The sequence below is a fragment of the Diadema setosum genome, chromosome 1 (genome assembly GCF_964275005.1).
Source record: "Diadema setosum chromosome 1, eeDiaSeto1, whole genome shotgun sequence".
Lineage (NCBI taxonomy): Eukaryota > Metazoa > Echinodermata > Echinoidea > Diadematoida > Diadematidae > Diadema > Diadema setosum.
In genome coordinates this window covers 10,274,750-10,295,070 of record NC_092685.1, presented here as the reverse complement: position 1 = coordinate 10,295,070, position 20,321 = coordinate 10,274,750, and the positions used below count along the sequence as shown (strand labels likewise).

The window sequence follows — 20,321 nt, the reverse complement described above, 5'->3', positions numbered from 1 at the left end:
CACGCTGTATCTCTTATTTGCTGATAATTGCCTTCGTTGCTATAACTTGATTTCTACGGAGCATCCATAATGAGTGATATGCGTATACAGTAAATGAACGACACCGCATTATCCCGTTATATGGCAGGCTTGCACCCTCGACCATAGTCATATTACATTTTTTTCCCAGCGATATTATATAATTCCGACATTTTAGTGCCAATATTGTGTTCACTGTAATGTGTGACACGAAATGCTTGCCTTTAACAAAGACATTCAAGACCTTTTAGTATTGCTTATCCAACTGCATCACCATATCAAATTTTGATATGGTATATACATGCTTTTGGAAAGCATGTATTTGCCTATTATTGATAGCATATTGTATTTAAGTGATTGAACCATAAAAGATGAGACAGGATATAAAGTTTGCGAGCTGGGATTTTTTTCTTTGTTAACTGTTACACGGCAAGCGTGTAATCTGGTAATTGCATGAATAACCCATCACATGGCATTGTGTCGCTCTCTCTCTCTCCTCTTCAGCTTCTCATCAAATTCTCGTGTCCTCATGGAATAATATCTTGGTTGACTTTATGAATGTCTCTATGATCACACTTCACGAAACTACGCACCATACATACATTGTAATGAATGGAACAAAACTATGTTGGACTAAATTTGCCCTACAGGACGAAAGATATATCCCACAGCGTGTGTGTGTGTGTGTGTGTGTGTGTGTGTGTGTGTGTGTGTGTGTGTGTGTGTGTTAGGATTCACTGAATTAAAGGAAATTTTACCTGCGTCATAATTTCTCAGACTTGTTTAAATGACGTCGTATTTCGTCTTTCCGTTCAGTCAACAGAATCAGTCTTTCCTGTGTCAACTACATAGTGTGAAGGTGCGTAATATTACTTTCAGACACCATGCGCTCGTGGCTTAATTGTCCTTGCGATCGTACTTGTCCTCTTTCTCATTCGACGCTGCAGAAATTGCCTTCCAGCATTACCAACGTTACAAGTCCTTGCTTTCATTGTATTTATTTTGAGAAATTCTGTGTATATCCTCTCGCTTGACTAATAAAATCACGACCATCAGATAAAAAGCCTTACTTAGGATCAATCCTCTGCATAATTTATCTAGATCATTATACTGACGTTCATGATAAGCTGCTCTCTGGTAGCTTCATCTAACTAATGAGTATCTTGCATGGGTAATATTGGTTATTTGGATGATTGATTAATTTGAAAGAAAGCATGGTTTGTGAGACCGAAGTAAACAGACCGCATGAGAAATCTTTTTGCTCTTTTGTATTTTGATGGCCTGCTTTCAGCCCAGATTCGCGCATACTATCGACATGCGACCACTAATATCTCTCTACTTGTCAATTAAATTTTCTCTGTAGAAAAATAAAAAAATTCATATATATATATAATATATATATGTAATATGCGCGCATGTGTTTAATGGTAAAAAAAAATGACTTATCCTCATCCCAAGGCATGAAGGTATAATCTTTGTTACGGACTGATCTTTATGGTTCACATGCCTTAGCTTCCTATACGAGTTGTAACGAATTTTACATTTTCACATTTAGCATCAATCTGTAAAGGACATTTTGATTATATCATAATATATCATACTAAAGCTAAGTTTTCCTGTTGTGTACTCTTAGACTAATGAAAACCCTGTATTGTGAGTGCCTCCGACAAGCAAGCTGACTATATAATATACATGCACAGCGAAATGAGCTCTTAGATATCCGTAACTGATATTCAACGTGCTCTAGTCGAGCCCTTCATTCGTGCCCACTCAACACAGAACTTACCTGTCCAGGTCTTTGCTTCACGCACAAACTGCCCTTTCGCACCCAATCAGTTGGAAACTCTGAAAATCAGTTGGTAGGACGATCCTATGAACCATTCACGTCTATAAGTTGCAGAATAGCAAATTTAAAGCAGCGATGTATACTTAGTATTGAAGTTGTATAAGAGGTATCTGGTAGGAACTCTATCGCTACTTCCTAAGCCCGTTTGGGTCGTCCATTTCCATTTTTAGTTGTGTTGCAAGCTACCTTCAAGTAATCGATATAAGCTGTTCGGGAGGTTTGTTCGACAAAGACGCTCCCCGCTTATTGTACGTATTGTTCTTCCGTCACCACATATTCCTCTTGAGTGAAGATACTTCGTTGAATATCATCGATTTCACGCTGTGAGGACCAGTGTAGTAGTTGTTTTCGTAGCTTGATTAACAAGACCAAGACTCAGAACATGAATGAACAGTCGTATATAGGTTATCTATCTCGGTGTATTTTTTTTCCTCTCTTATTTCTTACTCTCTCTTGTTCATAAAACCTCTCACTTGGACCTTCTCATGTCTGGAAAACAATGAAGTATTCGTAGCTGACGATGCCCAAAATGTATGACTCGACTCGAGGAAAAAAGAAAAAGTCGTCAAAGCTGTAAATTTACTTTCTTTAAGTGTGTGTGTGAGAGAGAGAGAGAGAGTCTATTTCCTTCTCTATCTTTCCCTCTATATGGCAGTCTCATACACTCTAAATTCCTTAGATTGAAATAGATTGTAGTCAGGGACCAATCCAAACGTTTGATTGAAGTTTTCAATCTAATAGAGTTAAAATTCAATCTTATTCGATTGAAACTTTTAATCCACGATCCACGGAATTTAGAGAGTAGATCTGCCTTACGCAGTAATATTGCTTTGGTGACAGTACATCTCTTTCACGATTTACTTTAGCATGTCACTTAGATGAAGTAGGCCTACATAATTGCACAAAATGTAATTGGGCGTAAATCCCGGGGGGGATGGGGGGGGGGGATATATCCCCCCCTGAAATGGAGGAGGGGGGGATGGCCTGTACAATCATCCCCCCCCCCCTGAATTTTGAGGGGAAAAAATGAAGGAAGCAGAAATGTGATTGTATCAATTTTTGCATATTGCATGACGTTTGTACGCCGGCCTTCAGACAGGTAACAGAGCTGAACAGTATTCTATCTTGCAGGAAAATGTATAATTTTCTCAAGCGCTCGCTCGCTTCGCTCGCTCGCGAAGAAAGTAACATCGACATACACTGTAAGGTATGGCTCAGGCGTTGACAACGTCAAATAGTATAGGTTTACATGTAAACATGCTATGACGCGAGTAACTGGGGACCATCTGCAAAATATGTACGAAAACATACAAACAAACAATAACAACAACTTTATCGCCATAATTGAATCCCCTCCATTTCCTGAATCATTCCTGAGAAACGACAGTGACTGATGACTCAGTCAGGATACATCTATGGGCATACCAAGGGAAGATCAGGGACGTCGAATCTATGGGGGACAAAGGGGCATTTGCCCCGCCCCAAAGGAAGTGTTTAGACAGACAAATCATTTATCCCCCAAGCAATTCCCGAGATGAGGACAAATTTCGAACTTTCTTAATGGAAAATTGTCCAGATATCGCCAGAACTATGCACCAGATCGTTGTATTGCAATCATGAACATGCAAAAGGTCCGCTATACAGGATAAGGGATAAACTTTGTACACTTTTGACATAGACGTATATTCCCTAAAAGAGTGTGCAGCAGATCTTTCACTTAACAAAAGCAACCTAATTTGTATAGAGGCGTCGATGGGGGGGGGGGGTGGTCCTCAAATAAAAGTGGGACAAACAAAAGCGAAAAATACAGCTACAAACGGCAGTTTTTGGAGTGTAAAATGTTACAATTTTAAAGCTCGCTCCCCTCGCTCGCATTTAACCGCTATGCCATTCTCCTGATGTTGCTGCCAGTGATTGACAGCAGGTGCACCCGGTGCGCCCCCCTTAATTTCCAAAGCGAAAATATAGCTACAAACGACAGTTTTTAGGACTGGAAAATGTCAAAATTTTCAAGCTCACTCGCTTCGCTCGCTGGCATTTAATCAGTATGCCATTCTCCTGGTGTTGCTGCCAGTAATTGCCGGCAGTTGCGCCCGGTGTGCCCCCTTAATTTCCAAAGCGAAAAAATACAGCCACAAACGGCAGTCTTTGGACTGTAAAATGTCAAAATTTTCAAGCTCGCTCGCTCCGCTCGCTCGCATTTAACCGCTATGCCATTCTCCTGATGTTGCTGCCAGTAATTGCTGGCAGTTGCACTCGATGTGCCCCCTAAATTTCCAAAGCGAAAAAGTATAGCTACAAACGGCAGTTTTTAGACTGTAAAATGTCAAAATTTTCAAGCTCGCTCGCTCCGCTCGCTCGCATTTAATCGCTATGCCATTCTCCTGATGTTGCTGCCAGTGATTGTGAGCAGGTGCGCCCCCCTTAATTTCCAAAGCGAAAAATATAGCTACAAACGGCAGTTTGGGGACTGTAAAATGTCAAATTTTTGAAGCTCGCTCGCTTCGCTCGCTCGCATTTAATTATTATTCCATTCTCCTGATGTTGCTGCCAGTAATTGCCAGCAGTTTTCGCCCGGTGCGCCCCCTTAATTTCCAAAGCGAAAAATATAGCTACAAACGGCAGTTTTTGGACTGTCAAATGTCAAAATTTTGAAGCTCGTTCGCTTCGCTCGCTCGCATGTAATCATTATGCCATTCTCCTGATGTTGCTGCCAGTAATTGCCAACAGTTTTTGCCCGGTGCGTTCCCTTAATTTCCAAAGCGAAAAAATACAGCCACAAACGACAGTTTTTGGGACTGGAAAATGTCAATATTTTCAAGCTCATTCGCTTCGCTCGCTCGCATTTAATCATTATGCCATTCCCCTGATGTTGCTGCCAGTAACTGCCAGCAGTTTTCGCCTGGTGCGCCCCCTCCCCCCTTAATTTCCAAAGCGAAAAAATACTAGTACAGCCACAAAGGACATGTGGGACTGTAAAATATCAAAATTTTCAAGCTCACTCGCTTCGCTCGCTCGCATTTAATCGTTATGCCATTCTGATGTTGCTGCCCGATTGCCGGCAGTTGCGCCTGGTGTGCCCCCATAATTTCCAAAGCGAAAAGATACAGCCACAAACGGCAGTCTTTGGACTGTAAAATGTCAAAATTTTCAAGCTCGCTCGCCCCGCTCGCTCGCATTTAACTGCTGTGCCATTCTCCTGATGTTGCTGCCAGTAATTGCCAGCAGTTGCGCCTGATGCGGCCCCCCTTAATTTCCAAAGCGAAAAAGTATAGCTACTAACTGCAGTTTTTAGACTGTAAAATGTTAAAATTTTCATGCTCGCTCGCTCCGCTCGCTCGCATTTAATCGCTATGCCATTCTCCTGATGTTGCTGCCAGTGATTGACAGCAGTTGCGCCTGGTGTGCCCCCCTTAATTTCCAAAGCGAAGAATATAGCTACAAACGGCAGTTTTTGGACTGAAAAATGTCAAAATTTTCAACGCAAAGAGATTTCACCGTAGGAGGGCGAAACCCCCCTACTATACCCTCCCCCCTCGCTTGATTCGTTCCCTCACATAACCGCTCGTCCTAAGATCAAATCCTGTCTACGCCGATGATAGGCCCCATTATTTAGTAGGCCTTCACAGTGATGTCGCACAGCAAGAGCTGAAATACCACGATTTTGTCATTCAATAATATATTGTGAATATTTCATTTTCTTATTGTTTTTTTAAAGAAAAGAAAAGAAAATTTTCACCACAAGTGAGCACCAGATCGCTGAATTTCAGGTCTGAAAATGCAAAATCTTCCTCGTGTGGGAGAGGGATACCCCCCCCCCCCCCCCCATACACATGCACCCTTCCCCCGTCCGGTCGTTCCGCTCCCTCTCACAGATATTTCAAAAAAAAAAAAAAAAATCATACTTTTAAGGTCTGATTTTCCGCCGAAAGTCGTCTGACAAGCAAAAAAAAAAAAAAAAAAAAGCAACAAGAACAAAAAGTCTTTATGTTGTTGCTGCCACTTTTCTCCCACTTTATATTTCATGCAAAAGAGTGGGGCATCCGATCCCTGTAAAGTGTGTGTGTGGGGGGGGGGGGGAGGGGAGGGGCACAAAGCTTCTCCCCCCCCCCCCCCCAAAAAAAAAAAAAAAAAAGGCTGCGCCGGTCCGGTTATGGGCTTGTAATCGTGGTGATGGTGACCATCCCCCCACTCCTCAGTATGGATTTACGCCGTTGGTATAAACATTACAGAGCAACTTCGTTAATGTTCACTCTGTTCTAAAGAGTCATATTATCCAAATAGTGATACCTTCTTTTATATCGGACAAAACAAGCAGATTGATAAATTTTAAAGAGACACTATTGAACACAAAACAGTGACATTGGTCATAATGATTATGATTTATGATTGGTCATGATTGGTCATAAATGTTATTCTATCAGTAAAGATGAGGCCTATTATCAACTTTAACTCCTTTAAATCGTCATTACTAAATCATTACATACACTACATTCATTTAAATAAAAACGATGTGCGTATAAATCGATTTTCAGATATTAGCTTCGGGAACAACGCTTCCCGCGAGGTTCTAAAAGTTGTCCATTCCGTGGCAATGCCATACTTCCTTCTTTTTGGAATCATTATTAAAACAATAACTGAAGTGAGACATTTTTTTGTGTGTAAGTCATTGAAAGGCTTACATCAACACCTCATTAAATTGCATGAGCATTCTTTGCTTCCTTATAACGTCCTCTTAAACCAAATTATATGCAATTCAAGTCAAACTTTGATCTAATTCAATCTATCTATCACGATCTTCTTTCGCAGCTTGCCATGCACTTAACAAGCTCTCCAGTCCATAGGAGAGACCCATTTTATACACGGTATAGTTCCTCTCTTTTTCTTTCTGTCTTTCTTAAGCTAGTATCTCACCAACGGAGACGTCTCCGCGACGTCTCCAACTTACCAGTCGCAGCAGTCGCGGAGACGTCTCCAACATAAAAATGTCTTGCGGTCTCACCAATGAGACGTCTCTGAGACGAGTTATGGCAGGTGTCAAAAAAAATCAAATATGAGGGAGCCGTTGCAGGATCACCTGACTTGATCTAGGCAGGATATCAGCACGCAGAGGGGTCACGTGGTTTCTAAAGTAGATCAAACAGCGTCAAATAGAGTCGCGGAGACGTCTCCGCGACCTCTCACCAGTTTTTCTGGTCTCCAGCAGGTCTCGGCGACGTCTCTGAGACGTCTATGAGACATCGCGGAGACGTCGCGGAGACGTCTCAGCAGTCGCGGATATTATAAGTCTCCGCGACGTCTCTGCGACTGATGGAGACGTCTCGGAGACGTCGCGAAGACTTCGCGAAAAATCGAACATGTTTAAATTTCTTGCGACTAATCGGAGACTCTGTAATTTTCAGGAGACGTCTTGAAGACGTCGAGGAGACGTCTCTGCAACTAGCAAAATCTGGAGTCGCGAACTAGTTTCAAGCCCGGTGAGATACCCCCTTAACTTGTCTTCCCACCCCCCCCCCCACCCCTCTTTCTCTCTCTCTCTCTTCTCATATCTCGAATTAGAACATGTTACAATCAGTGAGCAGGGCAAAGAATCATTGTTCGATTTATCATTAAAGTTTTATTCTCTGTACATGTATGAACGGCTCAACATCTATTTGGCGTAAAATGCATCATAAACGACTTGAAATATAAAATTAAAATGAAGAATAGTTAAATATTTGAAAAACCGGAACTTGCCTCCAATACCATTATAGCAAAATCACTTCAGGCTGTAATAACTGTCAATGACAAATTTTGACGTCAATGATGCCCCAATGCTTTGAATAAGTGCGAACGATGCGGTTAATACATGTGACGATATGAATGTTTCCTAATTTTGATCTGACAACCAAAATGCAAGAAGTAGCTCTTGGCTGCAGTTGATCCAAATTTCATTCAGCAGTCACATACATTTGGCAATTCCGAGTTCATATTTTCAAGCACAACTTCCATGCACACTGACTGATAATAATGTCTTCACATTGTAACAACTATCAGGGGGGGCATTTCATCATCGAGTTCGTCGGAGTTTTCACCGACAAATTTGCTATCAGCCAATCAGACGCAAGGATTTCATTAGCTTTTAACAGTTGTCAGTGTAAATCCTTGCGTCTGATTGGCTGATAGCAAATTTGTCGGTGAAAACCTCCGACGAACTCGTTGATGAAACGCCCCCCAGAAACCCACGTTATGTTTCCATTATTTTGTTAATCTATATGATCCGTAAATGAGTGGTGACAAAACGAATCCTAAATTATGAAAAATGCTTGATGAAATAGATGAAAGTGTTGTTAATTTTCAGGTGATCTGCCTATCATTCAAATTAAAATGATCACCTCGACGTAAAACTAAGATAAACTGAAGTTATGTACATGACATGTGTGTAAAGCTTTTTTTTTTTTATTGTATCAACTCTAAGCTTATTTCAGTTACTGCTAGATATGTATTTTAAATATGTTACCTTGTCTATGATTTAGATAGGATTAATGTAGTTCCAAATGCATTTGACCTTTATGCTGTGTTAAGTGTTTTTTGTGTTTTTTGTTGGTGTGTGTGTCTAACATTCGTTTTACTCAACATTTAATAACCAGCATAACTGGAAATATATCACTAATACAGAATGTAATCTAATAATGAATGAGATCATCTGAACTCTAGTCTCCCCTATAACAGTGATGTCTCGAATCATTTGAATATAATGTTTGATAACATATATAATGTATTAATTTTCTCATAAAAACAAAGAAAACGTATATGGATAAGAATCTGATAAAAACAAAGAAAACGTATATGGATAAGAATTTTCACATTAGAAATAATGTGTTCATTGAAGGCTAACTTACTTCAGGAATATTTAGAACCAGTATTGCATTGCACTTACTACAAACATCTCCTGTGAGACATTTTGAAACTGTAGATCCCTTTACATCCAGAGTATACGTTGTTTTAAGCTATATTAATGTCCCAACGGCCATTTTAGAGGATGTGTATATCGAACGCGAACCTTTAAGGTTGTAACTTGATTCATAGGGTACGCGTGCAAATATCTCGGCTACTTTAAAATTAATTATAATCATGACGTATGACTTTTGCATAGATAGATGAATATAAACTATATAATTAATATGAAGAATACATGATTCATAATGATCATTAACATGTAAAGAAATAGGCAGAACGTTCTCTTTGAATCTAACTTCTCATACAAAACAACTTATAGTGTTTTTGTTTTGTTATGACGTTGCGACATTGAGGACATTGTAAGTGACTGATTACTTTCAAGTTTTATATTAGCTGTAAAGACTTCAAAACAGGCGTTCTCGTCTCTCTCAAAGTGCTTAATATAATGATTGTGACGTAATAGATAGTTCATGTTTTCATATATCGTAACAGTGCCATTTCAAACTGATAAAGGTCAAGTGATCCTTGGGAAGAGTAAAGACAAGAATATTGCATCCAGTAGGGTTTAACCGCCCATTGACAAAATTCTCAAAGCGCCACTGAGTCTGTGCCAACAAGGCGCCGCGGCGCCATGTGGCTGGCACAATCTCAGTGGCGCTTTCTCATGGAGTTAAAGATAAAAACTACTAATGATTGCTTGTCTTTGCTAGGTGTTGCACAAATTCCCCGACGAGAACGTGTCAAAGCGTGGCTTGCGATCCAAAGGCGTGTTAAACTCACAGGATTTATGATATAGTGATTATGTTCTATAAGGTTTAAAAGGTGAAGACAAATCTGTGGAAATGAATCTTTACTCAAGTCTGTAGCAGGCGTTTTCCAGATTTTTCGGCAATTTGGGAAACGGGAAAGATCATCATACTCCACGATTTGTGTCTTTACTGACACTTTAAGTGTGTAAAGATATCTTTTCACCCATATTCTCAAATTGTGAGAGAACAATAGTAACAATTAAGTGTGATTAATCCACAATAATGACTTGACACTACTTTTAGTTCAAGAACCGGCATACGTCTGAAATGGAGCCAAAATGTTAAAGTGCGATATGCGAAACAGATGACCTTCAAACAATCTTTGCTGCGGTTGCTTTGAAGTGATATTCTATTGCGAAAGTTGATTAACCAATCAATATCGAGGGATAATAATCTATCGGTACGAGGCCAACATAAAGTACATTTCGCTTTGGTATAACTAACGACACATAATCGGCGACGAGTTGTTCAGACTATTGTACCGCAATCACAATACCCATTTCTTTTCTTCTTTTGTTCGACCTTCCAATGACAATCTCTACAAAATTTCCTATGAGGAATTGATGCAATACATCCCAGTATTCTTCCTCTTACTCCTCTTATCATAGTGACCATAGTAGCAATAGTATGTAACCCTAACGAACACGTTGGTGGTGATTTATTTTTGCCCTTGCTTGCCACTGTCGTCGTACACGCTTTCGTCCGTGGATGAGTAGCCGTCGCCATGGCGGAATGCCTCCTCGATGCGAGCCTTCAGTTCGTCTATGTGGTGCTTCATGTAGTTAGCTTCCTCGATCTCCTCCCGCTCCAGGTTCTTGACGACCACGAGGTCGGTGAACATGACCCGAGCCATCATCAGCATCGCCCGTGCACGGTCGAACAAATTTGCCTTGAAGAATTAAAATAGTTGCAAGTATGAAGACATTGGTGTAAGTTGTTGCTCGAACGTTATATAGCGCAAAGAACGAATTGAACTGTCTCACTGAAAAAGAGGGAACTTTATCTCATTTACATCACTATACCTTTTATACAGGCCTGCCTTAGCCTACATAAATCATTAGCAAAGAACTCAAATGAATCAGGCGCACAGCCCAGTAATCTCATTCACTTAAGCGGCGACAGGTTGATGGATCTGATATGAGCTAAATAGTGATTATTGTATGTAGTGGACGCTATTTCCGCTACATGTTTAATATGTTAATGGTATAGCTTGGTTAAAATTAATGTTTTCCCCTTGGAAACCTCATGAACAGATAGCCAACTTTGCATTGCAATATAGTGGATGGGTCTTCAGTGTCACTGTTATGGCAATCACAATGGGCATGGCTGCAGTATGTTAAAAGAGGTGATATTCAGAATACGAAAAATTACAAGTAATATCGCCTTAACTGAAGACTGTTTTTTACGATTCCAGGGAGGAGTTTGTCAGCCGAAAGCAATTCGCCTCTGAAGCTTTGATATGCAGAGAAAGATTAGGGCTATAAGCGTACGTGTGTATGATACTCGTGTAATTATAGGTCTAAGGTATCAAACATACAATTCATTCGTGGTATTGATGGTATGAAAATGTCCCCTTTTTCTGTCGGTGTTTATAGATAGGGAAAAAAAATCTTGAGGATAAGTTCTAATGTGAAGTTCCCAAGTCGTAAGATTACACGATATTATATAATAAATAGCACAGATTCACTTCATATGCATTTCAAGCTGTAGGAAATTGACTGCAACTAAAATGATATTGAAGAAACACTTGAGTGGTTCACAATGTACAAGCATGGCTGTTTAGTGAATTGAATTGAATAGAATCGAATCTAAATGAATTTGAATTGAATTGAATTGAATTGATATATGAATATGACTACTTGCACAAACGATACGAAGGACTTGCATCACATCTTTAAAAGCAAACATAAAACTGCACGCACATGCACACATACATCATACATACACACACACACACACACATTGTCATGCACGTAGAGCGGAAGGGGGGGGGGGGCAGAGAAGCACTAATTACACCCCGAATATAAACATGCAAAAGAAAAAAAACGGAAATGATGTTTTAAAGGATACACACAGATGATGTTGACATGGCCTTTTACACTAATCATAATCCACATAAAACGAGATTATAGAAACTCAGTGAAAAGGTTCGTGCACTCAGAATGCCTGAAAGTAAGTGAAAGCGATGTTTTCTGATCTTACCTCGACATAGTCTCTTATTTTCAGGAGTTGATTCCTAACATTCTTTATTTGGTCTCCTATTCCCCACATTCCGTAGCCAGTGTGTATACTCGTTGTGCTGCTGTAGAACTCATAAAGCCTGCAGATTGTGAAGATGAAAATGGAACCTGAAGGTTATACAGTAACAATGAACAAACTATCGATGACAGTTTATGACATTTGTTGTTGCCACATGATTTTTTAAAATCATTTTCGAGCTGTCTATTCATCATACAATACGTTTCCTACGCGTTGTTACGCATAATGTTCATGTTGCTTAATAATCACACGGCTTGTGGGTTTTTGACTTGATAAACAACCTTAGCAATAATGGAGGCGGAAGTACAGGTACAGGTGTAAAAAAGTACGTGATGATAAGCTCACCATTCATCCACCTTGTTTATTGTTGTACATCAGTATTCGCTATTGACCCACACACTTTTTGTTTTAATTGCCAGGAAATGCATTCTTTAAAGTGCTTCTGGCACAAAGTTTTTGTGCATCGGATAGGGCAATATTATGTAGCCTATATCACTGAAAATATACGATGACAGTGGTATCAGTCCCGTTTACACTATGGACAGCCAAAATGAGCAATAATCTTCCAATATATAGGTGCCAGACAGAGTTTCACCTCGCTACGTCATCCTCCTTGTCATCCCACATAGTCATCTCGGGCTCGATGCGGTAGAGTCGCAGGCAGAAATCCGGTGAGATGCGGTTGAGTAGGAGTGTCGTTTGGAAGGTGGACGGAATGGGTTTGCCGACGCGGGGGAGAACTAATGTGTGCTTTTGTAGCACAATGTAACTCTTTCGCTGTCCGTCAGCCTCACATAGACTCGAGTACCGGTTAAGTATCTCAAAGTGTTTCAGTTCTTCCAGTGGTCCGATCCAGAGGTAAAAACCCCACTGTACGGCCCGCTCCAAAACCAGGTAAGCCAGACGGGCCATGTCAGAGCGGACGCTGCGCACGTCCGGCTCATAGCCAGCAGTTCTTTTTCGAAGCATGAGTGCAGTGACGAACAGGAGTTCGGGTTTCCGTTTCGCCAACACGACGTCGATCTTTGGTTGAATGACGGTTCGCCCTCGGAGGTACTTCAATCGGGGATGCTCATACTCCAGCATGACCTATATTTGCATGAAAAGAACGGAAAATCATTACACGATGAGGGATGTAATCAGTTACCTTTCTATCATAAGACACGAGTCACAAAATCACAGTTCTTGGAAGACTATACACTTACATCAAAGTTGATTGTTATCATTTGTAATTTGTAAACGCATTTATACGTGACAGCTTAAAGCGTGTGTTTGTAACGTTGAGAGTAATTGCATAACATATTCTGTTGCAACTGAAGGCCCATGTACAATGCCGGCGATCTATTTTTAGTTGAATAAAGTATGTTATGTTTAGTCAGTGCCACGACAGTGTGTCATCTTATGAGACTTTGTTGGGGTGAAAACCTCTACATGGCCCTGATCATTGTAAGATAATATACCTGGTCTAATGTCTTGTCCTGTTGCTTCATAATGTAGGTGATGGTCTCGTAGAGTCGAGCTTGGATAAAGAGCGGGTCCTTCAGGAGTTCTCTTTTGCCCATACTAAGATCCTGCAGAATGATGCCGTGGAGAGCGATGCATGTGTCCACCAGGAGTTGCTGACTATAGAGGAAGGTGTCGCTTATGTTTGGGTATTTGATCATGCTCATGTGGGCCCTTCGTGGATCCTGCGCTGCCTCGGCCCCCATCTTGGTCGGCTGTTGCTGCGCAGACGATTTATGGTCACGCTTACCATCAAGCGATGGTAGCTTGGTTTTCTTCGACATCTGCAAAACGTAAGACAGGCATGAAATGAAAATGATTACCAGCAGACAAATCAGTGATGAAAGTCTGAAATGTAGAGATCAGTTACAGCAACAAAATAGTTGCTTCGTTTTGTAAAGACAAAAAAAAAAGGCAAGTGAGAGTTAAATTGAAACGGACATAGTGGTAAAAAAAAGTCATGGGTCCGCAATGAGAATGAATGATAAGGCCTTGCTTCGCCTTTCACCGAGGAATTCCGATGAAACGTCCATGGTCTCATTGTAAACAGAATAGGCTCTCCATATTAATTCCCTTTTCCCTGATATTACAGACTGAATTCCAAATTCGTCCTCCCGTCCTCTCGTCGGTTAGATGACAGCCATTCATCAATTTCCCTTTGCAATTATCCACAAAATGGAAAATGTCAATAGTGTGCAACTCCACACAATGTTCGATGCGAAGTGAAGTTTAATAAGGCGCCACGATATTTAGCCTCTACGGATCTCTTCCACACAGGGACATGGATATATTATATTATATGTATATATATATAGAGAGAGAAATAGAGTTGGGAATGTATGCCGCATAATTTTTTTATTATGTACAGCATGGTTTGATAGGTCCCGTCCCCGATGTTGTATGTGTGTGAATATCGACTGCTGCAATAACATTGACAGTAATTATAACTATGATGATGACGATAGTTATAATAAAAATATGGGTGCTGTTCGTTATTCCGAAGGTTCGCTATTCCGAAGGTTCGTTATTCCGAAGGTTCGCTATTCCGAAGGTTCGCTATTCCGAAGGTTCGTTGTTCCGAAGGGTCATTAATCCGAAACACGCAAATTCCCTATACCTAGAGGTTCGTTGATCCGAAAATGAAAAAGGGTTCGTTAATCCGAAAATTTGTGGCGTTATTCCGAAGGTTCCTTACTCCGAAGATTGGTTAATCCGAAAATGAAATTCGGAACAATGAACCTTCGGAATAACGAATCTTAGGAATAAAGAGCCTTCGGAATAACGAATCTTCGGAATAACGAGCTGTAACCAAAAATATCATGATGCTGACAATGTCAATTACGTAAGATAATAAACTGATATAGTATGTTGTATCATACGCTATACAATTAGAATTGATACACACAAGTGCGAATTTAAAAAAGAAATGAGAGAAGAAAGACGATGATCAATTAATTGATTGAATCTTTAAAAAAAAAAAGTTAGTTTACAAAAGAGTTTGGAAATGAAGAGAATTTCATGGAAGCAGATTTCTTGCGCTTTGACGGAATCTTATAACCATAAAAATAAAACATGAATACTTATACATTCATGACAGTAACCAACATTGTCATATACCGTTTCAATATTTGATCATAATTGTACAATCTGGTTTGTATAAGACTTAGTTTGTTGAAATCACGAAAAAGACATGCTTCTATTATGTTACAGATCCTTTTCAGCAAAGAATTGCGTTGACTTCCATGTACTACTCTCGGATATTGTGTCCATTAAATTTTGTACAATACATCGATAAGTGTGAACATCGCCCGATGATGGACATTGAAATATAGGACTATTTCATTTGAATTAGAACATTTCCACACGCTAATCTCTTATTTCGTGCAGGAAAGGTAGGCTCAAGAGGAAGAAAATGCACTCGACTCATGCCGACTGATCCCATTGTCGTCAATATCACTCTTAATATTTGCAATACCTGCAGAAAAGTGGAGAAAAGCAATGCAATCTGATAAGGGTGAGATATTCTCTCCATAATATGGATAGTTTATTTTGTACTCAAATTTATTACGAAGTGTTTCTACTGTGATTATATACACACAAATTTGCAGAATAACAGCCATTGGTTGAGCAAGTTTCCTCTATATCACCACGTTAAAATTGAATTGAAACGAATAAAAAGCAACAACAAATGAAATGAAAATGAATGAGGTAAGTCTAAGGTATATATGTCGCCAAAACAGTGGAATCCATTTTGTTGTTGTTTTAAAAGAAAAGAAAAGAGGGAGAAAAAAATGGGACCCTATTTAAAAAAAAAAACACACACACACACACAATTTGCCACAGACAATACAGACATAAGATCAGACCATAATAGATCTTAAAAAATCAAACATTATGAGATATATACAATATAATGTCTCCACGAGGGAGCTCATACTGAATGTCATAATAAATGTCTCCACGAGGGCCCGAGCTCATAATGAATATCTCCACAAAGGAGCTCATATACATTTTAATTATTACGGTAATATACATTAGTAAAACAATAGTCATGTCTCAAGAAAGAGCTCATAATAAATGAATATATTAGGGAAACAATGTCTACGCTGATGAATTGCCTCACGTCCATCACCCAAATACGAATAGCTAACACATGGAACTCGTGCCAGCTCACAGTCTCCATGTAGACGCCATTCTTGATGTTGAAACGCCCTTTTATTACGCTGTTCTTCTTACACTTCATAAAAAATGCACAAAACCTACTGATGCAATATTATCTGAATCAAGACGATTTTCATGTTTCAAGGTAGGAGCTTATTTGATCTTGTTACAACCTTACACCATTTACACCGCTGGAGGGTTTAAAAACATGTTTTCTTCAAAATGTAGTCAAATTAATGATCTCATCACCTTGAGTTGCATTTTTGTCCTTTTGGGGGATTTTAACTGCGTATAGGTCTCTACTCCGAGAGTAACTTTTCGCATCTTACGCGGAAGCTTTGCTCACCGAATCCTCTTTTCTGATCCTGTTTAGCCGTTATGGCATTTGAGTAAATACAAATCGATAAACAATACTCATGGTAAAGTATGTATAGTGTATATGTTAACTATTATTGATGAAAAGTCTTCGTATTATAGTGCATAACAAAAGAAACATGAGTTTCGATTGCTATTACACAAGCCTATAGGGATCCCTTTAAGCTCTTCAATTTGTAATTCCCGTTTCCATGGCACGTGTACATTAGACGCTCACTCTGTCTGGTAACAGTTTTCCTTGGAAGAGCAGAGTGAAAGGCATCCGTGGTATTCAGCCTACGCAGGTTATTTTGGATGCTCTTTCGATAATCTCTCTGTAGTCTACACCCATGATGAAAACATCACGTAGTTTGGTTTTGACGTGGTTTGCCAACCCAGTTTTCGTTTACATGAGAAAATAGTGCTGTCAACGTTTAACAGACAAGTGTAATGTATTTTTTTTTTTTTGGTAATTTGACATGTCAGGAAAGCTCGTCAGCCAAAATCTTGCCGACTTTCCACGGAGAAATAATGGCTTGCGGCTTGACCAGAGACTATATGCTTTCCGTGACGTTATTTGACTGACATGTGCAATCATAACTAATACAAGGATGCCTGTCAGCCCTCTCCATTGGTAACAAACAGTACGTCAGGACCAGAGGAGCAAATGAAACGCATGGATGGAGAAATAATTAGGATGTTATTCTTGCCTGTACATACTCTCTTCACTCCACCGAACCGAAGGGATAATGAACTGGGTGTAATGATCGACTCATGTCATAACATTTACCTATGATACACATGAATGCACAGATCCGTAGCACTTCCCACATAATTATTCCAATGTATACGCTATACATAGATTCACTCAGACTATTACATTGGGTTGATCAGACATCGTGAGTGTATGTGAGTGAGTGTGTATGTACTCACTTTCGTTAGAGAAACGAAACATCCCTCATGAATTGTAAAAGAGTTTTATTCAAACTATGTTTGAGACTTTTTAGGGGCATTGGTCGAAATACATTTATGTATATGAGTGCAGAGCAATGCAATGCAAAGAAAAGAAAACAAACTGAAACAAAACATAAAAAGTATGTCATCAATATTAAGATATTGATTCTTTAGTCTGATGCAAAACTCATAACACTAAAGCTTTTCCCGAGGTGAAAAAGCAAAAAGTAGAATATTATTGTTAGTGATTATAACATATCTTTAACCTCAAGATCGAAGAAGGGATATCATTACCGGCATCATCAGCAGCAGCGACATTGGAATGATATCAGTACTTATAAGATAATATTATACATGTATATTCAATCGAGACAATGATAAGAACAGATGTCGCAGGATGCCGGCTTGTGGAAGCTTTCGACCTTGGGTCTTCTTCAGCTTTATTGTCTGTTTATGCGAAGTGAAATAGATGTTTTGAGCATAACAAATCATATTTTTGTCTCGATTATATTCTTCCAATGATGACAGAGGCGTACGGTAAGAGTATCAGCATCATCTCACTATAATGATATATGCATATGTATGTATAGATTTTAAGAAATATTTTAGGACGCCTCAGACATCGTGTCAGCTGGCGTCGTACTCGTATCAGCCCTAGTATAGGGCCTACAGCATAGTTTCGTTTTATACTCCAATTTTACAAACATTCAGTGATACCGCTTTACACATTTTATAGTGTTAACATTCAATGACACTGCTTTACATAATAATGGTGTTAGCAGCACTGTAGCAACCAACTAGCTGTAAGTACTACAAAAAGTTACTATGGCGACCGCAACAATGACTGCAAGTCATGATAATGCACATCGAACATTATCTTTTTATGAACTAGAAGTCATGAACAAGCTCTATACCCCCTTCTACTCTCCCCCCCCCCCCCCCCCCCGAGAGAGAGGGATGATATCCATAATAGTTATGATAGCATTGCAGGATGATGGTCTTAAAGGGGTTAATAGAGTACAGTGCTTCGTTTCCATTGAATGTGTGCTTTTTAATCGTGCATGGGATTACATTATACAACTGCATTAACGACATTGCTCGCTGAACACAATCTGTTCTTCGCTACTATACTGTCTGATTATATATTATGATGGGTGGCATATCTTGGTGTTAGAGAACGCAAAAGTTATTCAAATGCTTCGCTTATTTGCGTTTACTGGCATGCCATTTCCTTTCGGAACAAAGTGATTTGTAGCATAGCAACGTTGAAATCGACATGACAACGTTACTTTGAGATACGTGTATCTTATCTCATAATAAACTGCCTGGTAAGTGAGATGATCGTCCAGAAAGACACTTTCTGACAAGATCAGTACGGAGATTACATTTCAGGCATTGTCAAATCTTTATTGCTAATGCGATGACATATACATGATATGTATGCTTCACAATTTAAATGATGTGGAAATAGATGATTTATAATGCCCCGTCATGACTGTGTGTCGTTGCTTCCTCTGAGTTTGCTGACATATAATATTATAACGGTTTCCCTCTCTTTGCAACCTCCCTTAACTCTCTGAGTGCCACATTCAATTCATGTCCATAGGTTTGTGTATAAAATTGTTGCACTGATGCATTTTATATCTACCCTTATCGGTTTTAATGATATGTATCAAATGATTTGAAATGAAGTATAAACCGTATGCTTTTCCAGAGGCCTCCATCAAACTCAAACTTCAGCTTAAGATGACGGTCTCCCGCATTTTGTATGTATTAATTCGATTGAATAATCAATGATTTTCCAATTGTTTTTGTATTATTATAATTCACCCATACAATATTTCATTATTGGCACATAATATATATTTCATATATATATATATATATATGTATGTATATTCATTTTATGTTGGATATAATGTGGTTGCTATTGGAAAATTGACCGTTACGTTGTATATACTTTGTGAAACGGTAAATATATCAAACCATCAGAGGAGTGTCATGCTTTCTTTTCTCGTTTAAATAATACATGGTATCACAGAGATCGGCTTTATGTTCAGAGTTTCATACTTCCAAGTATTTGCATAAGGATTGTTGTTTCGTATTTGGTTTGAGTAAAATTTAAACAATTTTATTGTGTGCCACGCCATGTGCGGATAACTAAGGTTGGACCGTAGACCCATTCTCTTCATACATAACATTATGACATTATATGCGAGTAGGGCCTATGTGTGTGTGTGAGACACATCGGAATGCCGAATATATAGGGATGTGATTATGATTTTGGTGATGTGCGATCCATGAATAACAAAGGCACAATAACAACAACAGCAACAAAACTCCACCCCATCCAACAAAAATAACAACTGTTATTTCTTCAGTATAGCTTCTATAGACTTACCATGAATTTGCCATTCATTCGTGAAGATTGTCGTTGCCGTGAGTAGAGGGAGCAACAAAATTATCGGTGCGTTGGTGAATGGCGTCCAGTTGCCAGACAAGGTTGTCACGCCGAGTCGGGCTACATCAAATCATTTTAAAGTATAACACTGGTATGATACAGTGTATTTCCCTCGTTCTTACACGTTTTGAAGTTTGCAAAGACGACTGTACAACTCGAAAGTTCACCATGTATCCGAGGGATGTATCTCTCCGTACTTCGCATTTCGCCGAGATACTCGAGTGAGACAGGTTTTCGTGTGGCACCCCTGCAGCTTCGACTGATCAGTAATTGAAATTCACTCTTCTCTCATGCAGCGCCCGGAATTCATCAGCGCGTACACACAACTCATCGACTCAAAGAAGTACAAAAAGAGGAGATCAATACACCGAGAGCCGAGTCGTACATACACGGAAATAGAATTTAATAGGTTATTTGCATGTGTGTATAATCATTTGCGTGTGCAGGAGTGTGTGTGTGTGCGTGTGTATTATGTGAGTTAGTTATGCCTCTTTTGGAGAGGAAAAGCGCTACCAAT

At 39.5% G+C, this 20,321-nt stretch overlaps 1 protein-coding gene across 1 annotated transcript; it reads right to left on the bottom strand.

Moving 5' to 3' along the window:
- Nucleotides 1-10,270: 10,270 nt before the first annotated feature.
- Nucleotides 10,271-19,762, bottom strand: LOC140235925 (uncharacterized). Its single transcript, XM_072315921.1, has 5 exons — nt 19,745-19,762; nt 13,332-13,658; nt 12,467-12,960; nt 11,815-11,932; nt 10,271-10,501 (listed from the first exon to the last, which is right to left on the bottom strand). Exons 1-5 carry the CDS (start codon nt 19,760-19,762, stop codon nt 10,271-10,273), a joined length of 1,188 nt encoding a protein of 395 aa, XP_072172022.1.
- Between the last annotated feature and the right edge of the window lie 559 nt (nt 19,763-20,321).